The sequence below is a fragment of the Trachypithecus francoisi genome, unplaced genomic scaffold (genome assembly GCF_009764315.1).
Source record: "Trachypithecus francoisi isolate TF-2019V2 unplaced genomic scaffold, Tfra_2.0 Lachesis_group2, whole genome shotgun sequence".
Classification (NCBI taxonomy): domain Eukaryota; kingdom Metazoa; phylum Chordata; class Mammalia; order Primates; family Cercopithecidae; genus Trachypithecus; species Trachypithecus francoisi.
In genome coordinates, this window is record NW_022681465.1 from 172754520 (window position 1) to 172765356 (window position 10837).

The 10837-nt window shown below is 40.3% G+C and overlaps 1 protein-coding gene across 1 annotated transcript; it reads left to right on the forward strand.

Annotated features, from left to right (window-relative positions):
* Window positions 1-2704: 2704 nt before the first annotated feature.
* Window positions 2705-5024, forward strand: LOC117066135 (tubulin alpha chain-like). Its single transcript, XM_033181578.1, has 2 exons — window positions 2705-2728; window positions 4545-5024. Exons 1-2 carry the CDS (start codon window positions 2705-2707, stop codon window positions 5022-5024), a joined length of 504 nt encoding a protein of 167 aa, XP_033037469.1.
* Window positions 5025-10837: the final 5813 nt, after the last annotated feature.

The following is a 10837-nucleotide window of genomic DNA, read 5'->3' on the forward strand; positions in this document are numbered from 1 at the left end:
TGGAAAATAAATTGTTCTATTACAAAGATACATGTATGCCTATGTTCATTGCAGCACTATTCACAATAGCAAAGACATGGAACCAGCCCAAATGCCCATCAATGATAGGCTGGATAAGGAAAATGTGGTACATATATACCATGGAATACTATGCAGCCATAAAAAGGAACAAGATCATGTCCTTTGCAGGGGCATGGATGGAGCTGGAAGCCATTATCCTCAGCAAACTAACACAGGTACAGAAAACCAAACACCACATGTTCACACTTATAAGTGGGAGCTGAACAGCGAGAATACATGGACACAGGGAGGGGAACAACACACACCGAGGCCTGTTGAGAGGGTGAGGGAAGGGAGAGCATCAGGATAAATAGCTAATGCATGCAGGGCTTCATACCTAGGTGATGGGTTACCAGGTGCAGCAAACCACCATGGCACACATTTACTTATGTAACAAACCTGCATATCCTGCACATGTATTCTGGAATTTAACATTTTTAAAAATGTAACCTCTGTTTGTATGCAATGGCCTAAACATGCCCTATCTTCTCATGTGAGTATTAGTTATTAATGTTCTTTCATTGAACTGGTTTATGAGATCTGTTCCTTTGTTGATTTATATCCACTATCACTGACCCTAATCAGTGATATCAAGGATCTTCAGTAAAAGGAAAAGAATGATTGCATATACATAAACATATGTTTATACGTACCTTCCAAAACTAGTAAAATCACATGCTTGAAAATCAATAAAGGTAAGAGACCCTTTTATGCTCCATGTCTACCTGTTTTCACATTGTCTCAATTCTACTATTAACTTTGTCTTCCATTTCTAGATCCTTTTCCATCCTTTCAACTTATCTTTTGAGTGAGCAAACTAAATGGCTTTAATGAATACTCACCCCATGCCTTCCTCCACTACTGCAACCTTGTCATGCATTTCCAACGTGAGCACCTTGCCTGAGCCATCCCTTACATCCCCATGATAGGGAGAGGGGGTGGCTCAAAATTTTCCATGAGAATGAGATTAGATGCAAATAACCACCTAAACCTTCAGTCTAGACTAGATTGTTCTAAATTTTACTTTGAGGAAAAGGATTTTTTTAAATGATGGTCATGTAAAATGGTCATCTATTGGGAATGTACTTTAGCATTTAGCATTTCTTAAGGAAAAGCAAATGACACTTGGTTTTTTACAAACCCTTTATAATCTATCTGATGGCTCAAAATCTATTAAGAAGATTATTATGGATGCTTTTATAGCCAAATACACTGGCTTACAATTTCTACCAGTACTGGTTCTGTCTTCAAAGCCTAATGATTATTTCTACACATAGCTTTACATTTCAATTGTTTATCATTCCCAAGCCATCAGACATGGATTAGGAACAAAGTCAAAGTAACAGGAAATTATATCTTAGTATTATTTTTAAACAATTAATTGTTCCCAATTCAGTGAAGTGAATTTTGTTTTACACCAAATTACAATAATTCAGCTCTAATCTGTAACTTCAGAGCTAGGCTCTACTTACTGGAAATTTAGTTCATTTGATTCCTGGACTTCAGCACAGAAGACCTCAGTTCCACATTTCATTTCTGCCACTGAGTTCCTGAGTAATCATCACTGGGTCAAATGAAATTCCTTTGCATAGTTGAGCATGATGCATACAAATAATTTCACCCAAATTTTTTATTTTAATATATTTTAACACTTTGGGAATATACTAGAAATTACTAACTCACATGTATTATAGACATGAGTTTAACACATTTTGGTGAACATCCTTTCAAGGTATTGCCTTATCAAACCATTCTTGTGTGCAAATCTCAGTATTAAGCTTCTATAGGCCAGGCATGGTGGCTCACGCCTGTAATCCCAACACTTTGGGAGGAGTTCAAGACCTGCCTGACCAACATGGTGAAACCCCATCTCTACTAAAAATACAAAAATTAGCCAGGCATGGTAGCGGGCGCCTGTAGTCCCAGCTACTCAGGAGGCCAGTACACAAGAATCACTTGAACCCAAGAGGCGGAGGTAGTAGTGAGCCTAGATCATGCCACTGTACTCTAGCCTGGATGACAGGATGAAAATCCATCTCAAAAAAAAAAAAAGCTTCTATAAAAATCTGTGTGTATAAATGACCATCTGTTAAGTATTTCTTAGTGAAAATACATATTAGCTCTGGTCTTTTTCTTTTTTAAAGTCATGCCTGATTTACTCTCATTCTTCAGATGTGTGAGCAAGTCCCCACATATGTGGATGGCTTTATTGAGGCCTATCTGCTAAGCCAGCCCATAGTGGGCATGTACAACACCTGGTCATTATTACATAATCTGTGGTAGTGTAGCAAGAGGACGCTAGTGGTGAAGTGAAAAAAAAAACTGCGACTAAGTTACTACAAGGGTTGGTTAATGGGATTTTGCAATCATGTTATGAAATCATCCTGGAGTTTCAGGGTGACAAATTTGAATTATAAAGGGTTAGAAGAGGCCTTAATCTGGGTTTCTTGCAACTAGATAGAATTTTGTATAGGGAGAACCAAGGAGAATAGAGAATCCATGATCCTTGAATATCCCTCAGTCTGATGTCTCTTGGTATAATTTGCTAAGTGCACATCCTTTGAGCTTATCACAGTAAACTGTATCTTCTATAAGATTTATATAACTCATTTTTCCCATATCAGTAACCCAGTCATGCAATAACATGACCCTCCCACGTTTACGCCAGGTAAGATTCAGACTAATCTGCTTGGAACATAGTCTTATCATGTAATAGTCGATTTTCCAATAAGAATTTAATTTCTAGCAGGTCATGTCTTCATTTTGTTGAATTATAAATTTTAGTACTTACCTTTCTGACTTTGATGTTTATAATGAGAAATACAAGCAACAGTTAGATATTGTTGGTGATTAAATTTTGAAATGAAAATTTCTTACCATCTCTTTCATGTTTCTGGATAAATAATGAGTGCAGTGAGAGTATACCACAGGCTGTTACCATTTTCAGCTACCTGTCTGTTGAATCAGTGTTTTCATATATAATTATGTTTTGGAATTCTACAGAATATTATATCTGAAAAAATTATTCAATTGCTGGGAAAATAAGAGTTTGAAAACTGCTATTTTGAAGATACAACCACTGATGTCATTTGCAAACCATCCTGATAGGCAAACACAAAACACTAAATGTATGGTCCCAGGTGTATTTGGAAGGCAGAACCATCCTATGAGTAGGCATCACTAGTGAGAAAGTTCTTACCTCTTGCCAACCTGACAACCTGAGAGGGAACAGTTCCCCAAAATCAAATGTGCAGTCAATGCATGAAACTAGAAAAGTAAACCTGGGAAGACATGAAATTTGGACTTTGCCTACCTCAGAAAGAATGAAAAATAGGTGTCATGATGCTAAAATGTTATCAACATTTACTATAAATGTGGGGTGCTTCTGACCTTGTTTTTATATTTATGATAAAGAAGCAGTTGTAAGATATTAAGCTGTGATTATATATGGTTTCCAGGTGAGCCCTTAACCTTCCTGTCCCCTTCAGTCCCTTCCTATTGGTCTCTATTCATTTGCTTCCTAGAGATGGGCTCCAAATTCAAAATCAAGCTACTCCTATTAAGTTATGCAGGTATAGCCTTCTAATTAAAGTTGTATTGAGAAGATAATCTGCTTTTTACTAAGAAAGAACTTATACATTGCTTCCATTTTCACTCCTTTTATTCCTCAAATAAGAGAACAAAGTGAGAAAGGTAGAGAGTTGCACTTTTTACTTTGCTTTTTAAATAATGAAGTAGTAAAAGAATATGAACTGACAGCCAATTGCCCTCTCATATCCATTCTTCTAACCTTGGTTAATAGCTACCAATTTACTCTAGTATTCCTATGTCACCAATCGCTACTGTTTGCAGACAATTGAATTCAGCAAGATTCCACGGCTGTACATGACATTGGAATTAAATGACATTGGAACTGTTGATCTTAGATTATTTACCCCTTAGCATTTCACATAAGTGATACCTACTGTATTAGTCCGTTTTCACAGTGCTGTAAAGAACTGCCCAAGACTGGTAATTTATAAAGGAAGGAGGTTTAATTGACTCACAGTTCCATGTGGCTGGGGAGGCCTCAGGAAACTTACACCGTCTTGGTGGGGGAAAGGGGAAGCAAGGCGCATCTTCTCACGGTGGCAGGAGGGAGAAGGGGCAGGGGAAATGGCCACTTTAAAAAACATCAGATCTCATGAGAACTCACTATCATAGGACAGCATGGGGGAAACTATCCCTAGGATCCCATCACTTTCCACCAGGTCTCTCCCTTGACATGTGAGGATTATAATTTTGAGATGAGATCTGGGTGGGGACACAGAGCCAAACCGTATCCCTTCTCTTATATGCTTAAAGTGAATGCATTTAATTATAAAATTAATAGAGTCATTATGCTTTTTATACCACCTTTACACTGTATAATTATTTTAAAAATACTGTAAGTAAATAATGTGTATAGGGAAATGTAAGTTAACCACAAAGGTAACTTTAGCAAGATCACCAGTGCTTGCTTTGAGCCAACCATTCAGCTGGTGAAATGTGACCCTTGCCATGGTAAATACATGGCTTGCTGTCTGTTGTACTATGGTGACATGGTTCCCAAAGACGTCATTGCTGTCATTGCCACCATCAAGACCAAGTGTACTATCCAGTTTGTGGATTTTTGCCCCACTGGCTTCAGGGTTGGTATTAACTACCAGCCTCCCACTGTGGTGCCTAGTGGGGACCTAGCCAAAGTACAGAAAGTTGTGTGCATGTTGAACAACACGACAGCTGTCGCTGAGGCCTGGGCTCACCTGGACCACAAGTTTGACCTGATGTATGCAAAGCATGCCTTTGTTCACTGGTACGTGGGTGAGGGGATGGAGGAAGAAGAGTTTTCTGAAGCCTGTGAGGACATGGCTGCCCTTGAAAAGGATTATGAGAAGGTTGGAACAGATAGTGCTGAGGGAGAGGATGAGGGTGAAGAGTATTAACCTGTATGCTATACTTTTATACTCCATTGTCTTGGGACTGTCTCATTTTTGTTCTGTGAAAATGTCCATTATGCCCCTAAATTGTCAATAAAAGTAATAATTGGCCGGGCGCGGTGGCTCAAGCCTGTAATCCCAGCACTTTGGGAGGCCGAGACGGGCGGATCACAAGGTCAGGAGATCGAGACCATCCTGGCTAACACAGTGAAACCCCGTCTCTACTAAAAAAAATACAAAAAACTAGCCAGGCGAGGTGGGGGGCGCCTGTAGTCCCAGCTACTCGGGAGGCTGAGGCAGGAGAATGGTGTGAACCCGGAAGGCGGAGCTTGCAGTGAGCTGAGATCTGGCCAGTGCACTCCAGCTTGGGTGACAGAGCGAGACTCTGTCTCAAAAAAAAAAAAGTAATAATTCCATTTTAACTGTCAAAAAAAACCTCACTAAGCATGTTACTCTTAGTGAAATCAATGCATGGTCTAGCCTCATATAAGAAACAAAAAACAAAAAACAATCTATTAAAAGATTATTTAATAGATATTAATAGATGAATAGAAAACAACTTGACAACTTTGTTTCCTCAAGAAAATGTCTTCATATGGTTTCTCCCAGACTCAACCCCAGTAATAAACGTCCTAGTTCAAGTAGTTAAATGTGAGAAATGGGGTAGGGGACATCCAACAGGGCAGTAAGATGGTGAGAAAGAGAAGAGAAAAAAAGCATTAAAGGGTCTGTTATTAACTGGGTAATATTATAGGCAACTGGAGTTAATCCACAGAGAAACTCTGGGAATCAGAAAATTCCACTTGAAGGAGAAGAGAGCTAGGGCATTTGTGTACCCCTCCCATCAGTCCCTGGCTAAGAGCTGTTCCTGGAGAGTTCTTAGCTCCCATCCCTTCCTCCCTGCTGTCTACACATAGCTTATGGAAGCTCTTGGGCTGGAAGATGGCAGACACCATCTGCCAGCTGGAAGTATGCCAGAGTGCACCAAAGAGGTAAGATCTAAGAGATACTGGAGGGACACTGAAAGAGTTGCCAATAGAAGACAAATACCAAGTGCAAATTCAGAGGGGTTCACAAGCCATCTAAGCAATTGAGCAAAGATAATAATTCTCTTTTGACAAAAGCCTAAGATGAATTACTCTCTATGATTTTAATAATAATTACTGGTTACCATTTATTACACAGCTCCTATGTGCCAAGTATTTCTTTGAGCAACCAATATCCATGATCTCATTTAAAGTTCACAGCAACCCTATTATGATCATCACCAATTTACAGATGGGGAAGTTAGGGTTAGAGGGATTAAGAAATTTCCTGAAGTAACAAACCAGAGTAAGTTCTCTTTCTGCCTCCCATTGCTTTCTTAGGTCCTTAGATTGAGAGAAATCTTTTCCTTAGAATGAGTATACACTAAGCTCTAGAAATTGTATCTAAAGAATATGACCATCCACAACCTTCAGAGAAAGACCTGTGTCTTCATATCTTTGAAACAACAGCCTGTGTACCAAAAATGAAGAAATTTCCCACCTGGTGGCCCTGCCAAATGGGCCAAATTTCTCATAAAATCTTTTATGAGAAGCTCTCATTTCATGCTCTGTACCTGCCTCTTTCAAGTTAGCACTTTTCTTTCTCTGTTTCTTTTTCTTTTTTCTTTTTTTTGAAATAGTCTCCCTCTGGCACCCAGGCTGGAGTGCACTGGTGTGATCTCAGCTCACTACAACCTCCATCTCCCGAGTTCAAGTGATTCTCCTGCCTCAGCCTCCCAAGTAGCTGGGATAACAGGCTTGTGCCACTACGCCCAGCTAATTTTTACTGTATTGTTAGTAGAGATGGGTTTTCACCATGTTGGCCAGGCTGGTCTTGAACTCCCAACCTCAAGTGATCTGCCCACCTCAGCCTCCCAAAGTGTTGGGATTACAGGCGTGAGCCATCACACCCAGCCAAGTTTAACATTTTTAAAGAGCTGCAAGCTCCATTAATTGCAAGACCATCTCTGCGTCTGTTCCCTTTCCCATCTGACTTCCATTCACACTGCCTGGTCATGGATGGGGAAGTTTATTTTTTGTAGCATCCTTCCAATCTGACTTTTCTTTTACCTCTTCACATTCTGGCAATTTTATTCTAAATCTCCAGTTAGAACTTTAAAATAGATTTTTAAAGAACATCTAGATGTTAGAACCTTAAAGACCTAATGTGTAACCATCTTCTATAATAAACCTAAATTCAAATCCATTTTAAGTAGCATTTTGGGCAAAATAATACTTTATACTCATGTGCATTTATTCTCTCTTACTCCTGATTCTCCAAATCTTTCTTAAAACTTTCAAACTTTAAGTCCTCTTATGCTATCATACCCTATTTTCAATTATTTGTATCAAAGGAAAAGGGTATCATAGGGGAAAACCCTTCTATGTTATTTTACCAGTCTAATTTCTAGACAAAAGCTTTGGAGTGGTAACAGATAGAAGAAATGTACATCCAAATAAGCTGTAAGCGAGGAAGACAGACCAACAATTAGCCATGAAGGTCAAATCCTAATACAACAAAAGCCATGGAGAATACTGATATCCTTTGTTGGAGTGACATTTCACAGACATTGGTACCTTGTTAAAGATTACATTTCCAAGATCAGAATGTATAATGATGAAACATGCTCAGGAATAGAAAGCATGAGGGTTTTACTAACAGTAGCCCTCTAGAATTTATAAATGGTACTGGATGACTGACAGGAAGATAAGTAGCACATTACCTTTAAGGGAATTTTGTTACTTTCAAACCACGCAGGGTGGCAGGGAGGCAGTGGGGGTGTCTGCAGTGATTAGTCTTCCTTCTTGCACCTTGGTTGTGAAACACAATTCAGTGTTAATCTAAATGTAGACATAGGTGTGCGTGCATAGGTGTGTGTGCACATACACACATACACACACACACACACACACACACACACGGAGAAAAGGAAACCTTTCCTAAGTCTGTGCTTGACAGAACTGAAGATCTTTTATCAATGTGACTGGAGGCTTCCTTCACATCCTGGAATTCATTCCACAGGAATACTTAACCTTCCTCAAAAGTGAAGCTAAAGAGTCTTCCAGGAGTGGCTCCCTCCCCTGAAGTAGGCCTAAGTCTTCTTCTCTTAAAATAAAAACAAGGTAAATATTTTAGAAAGCCAAGAGACTTAGACCAGTCTATACACTAAAATGTATTGAAATTCATTCATATAGAGAATTCATTTCTTATTTTAACATTACTTCTGAAATGTTTGAGTAGATCTGGATCACACACACACACACACACACACACATACACATAGCCTTTGGTGGAGAAGAGAGGGTGTTAAATAAGTGATGTATTCAGCAACTAGTTTAAAGAGGAGAGATGCTTTCTGGCTTTTTGATAATTTTTCTGAAGCAAAAAACGGTTATCTGTGGTGAGGTCCAATCAAAACTCCATTGCCTCCTTTGAGGTGAGCCCACGAGGCCTGTCCCGCTCTGTTCTAGGGGAGAAGCACTGCATGCTGAGCTGGTGCAGATTTGGACCAGAGAAATTTTTTTGAAGAAATTTACAACTACTCCACATTTGCCACTGCTTACAACATGTGGCATACATTGCCTCAGGCGGTGCAAATCATTTAATCATCACAATCATTAATTAAATCTTTTTCTCATGACAAAGAAAGAAGCTACTGAATGTGTAGGAACGGCCCATAAAAAGGAATATGATCAAAGGTCATTAAATACCCTTTCATCCTCATAAGCGTGTGGGGATAGAAAGAAAAGAAGGTAAAGAGGACCAGGAGTCATAAGGCTAGAAATTCTGCAGTGTCTTGGCCCTTACTGCTACAACTTCTAGGTCTCTGCCCCAGAATTCCTTAAATTTTATTTTTTTCCATCAGTTGTTATTTCCACTTGGCTACTGTTGGGAAAAAAGCTGAGTGTTGGGAAAAAAGTTGAGGCAGGTCTTGCATGTCTGACATAATGCCCAGGGCTCAGGGCATAAAACCCCTCGTGGTCCCTGGAATGAGTCCCGACTTGCTGGTTCCTTGTTTCTAACTTAAACTAGAAGAACGTGCTCCCCATTATCTCGAGTAGCAGAATATGTTCCACATGCTTCAAAGGAAATGCTAAACCGTCACAGCTGTAGATCATGTGCTTGCCCTTTTGACCCCCACATTCTCACCACCTGTTTCTTTGTTTGATCACCAATAAATAGTCTGGGCTTCCAGAGCTCGGGGCCTTCACAGCCTCCATACTCGCGTTGGCTGCCTGGACACACTTTCTCTCTGAAACTGTCTTTCCTCATTCCTTTGACTCTGCCAGACTTCGTCACCCCTACGACCTGGTGTTGGGACCTGATCACCCCAACAGGCTACTACATGTACAAGACCGTTTTTCTTTTTCCTTTTCTTTTTTGAGACAGAGTCTCACTCTGTCACCAGGCTGGAGTGCAATGGCGCAGTCTCAGCTCACTGCAACCTCTGCCTCCCAGGTTCAAGTGATTCTCCTGCCTCAGCCTCCCAAGTAGCTGGAATTACAGGTGCCTGCCACCATGCCTAGCTAATTTTTGTATTTTTAGTAGAGACAGGGTTTCACCACGTTGGCCAGGCTGGTCTTGAACTCCTGACCTCCTGATCCACCTGCCTCGGTCTCCCAAAGTGCTGGGATTACAGGCATGAACCACTGCACCCAGCCACCAGACCCTTTTTCTATAGTGATGGCCCTTTTGGATCCTAAGGTAATTTAAAATAATACAAAGAGAGATCTGCCTTACAGAATCAGGAAATTTACTGAGCTTGTTACTCTTAGTGGAATCAATGTGGTGGTGCAGCCTCATGTAAGAAACAGAAAAACAAAACAACGAAACTCACTGTCCCCTACCCTCCACCTTAGCCCCAGCGACCTACCTAGTCCCGTATGGGACACTGGTCCACACACAGAAGAATTTGAGCTTACTCCATGTTGGCTGATGCTCAGTTAAATCCACTCCATACCCAGGTACCTTAGTGACTTCTCTAAAATATACATCTGATGAAGTCACTTTTCTGCTTATTAGCCCATAGAACAAGTCCAAACTTATTAACACAGTCAACAGAGCTCTGTCTCCCTTCCCAGTCACTCTTTCCCTTGAATTTTATGCCCAACCATACTGAAGAATGTGCACATTCTCTTCATCTTAGAGATTCTGTACAGACTTTCCTTCTGCCCAAAACTTTTCCATTTCTCCATCTTTGCCTGGGAAAGTCCTGGAAAATTCTTAGTCACCCTGCAGAACTCCAATGTCACTTCTGCTGAGAGTCTTTCCTGGGTCCCCCATTCCCTACCCCAACAACTAGACTTAATTAGCTGATGCTCCTGTTTGCCTCCACAGTTTGCACTTACTTCTTCTATCTCCTACATTGTCATTGCTTATTTATTTATCAGTCTCTCTGACTGAACTATAAGCTCCTTAAAGCCTGATAATTCGTTTTCTTCACTGTTGTATCTCAAAACCCAGAATACTACCTAACATATGACAGTAACTCAATAAATACCTAGGAACAGATGAATGAATGACAAGCTGGCCAATCCCTATCGCTATTCCTCACTCCCTGGCCTGCAACCCAAATCACAGCCCAGTGCCATCCCTCTTCATGTGCCATTTGTGAATTTCCAGCAACATTCTTCCCATTCCACACATCCCTATTCACAGTGTGCCCAGAACTCCTCAAGCAACTTGTGACTATTCAAAAACCAGTTTGTACCTTCCCTTAGCTGTCTCTACGATGGTCCAAATTATCCCTAATAATTTGCTGTCCTTGGCTCCTGTAATACCAGTGTTACATA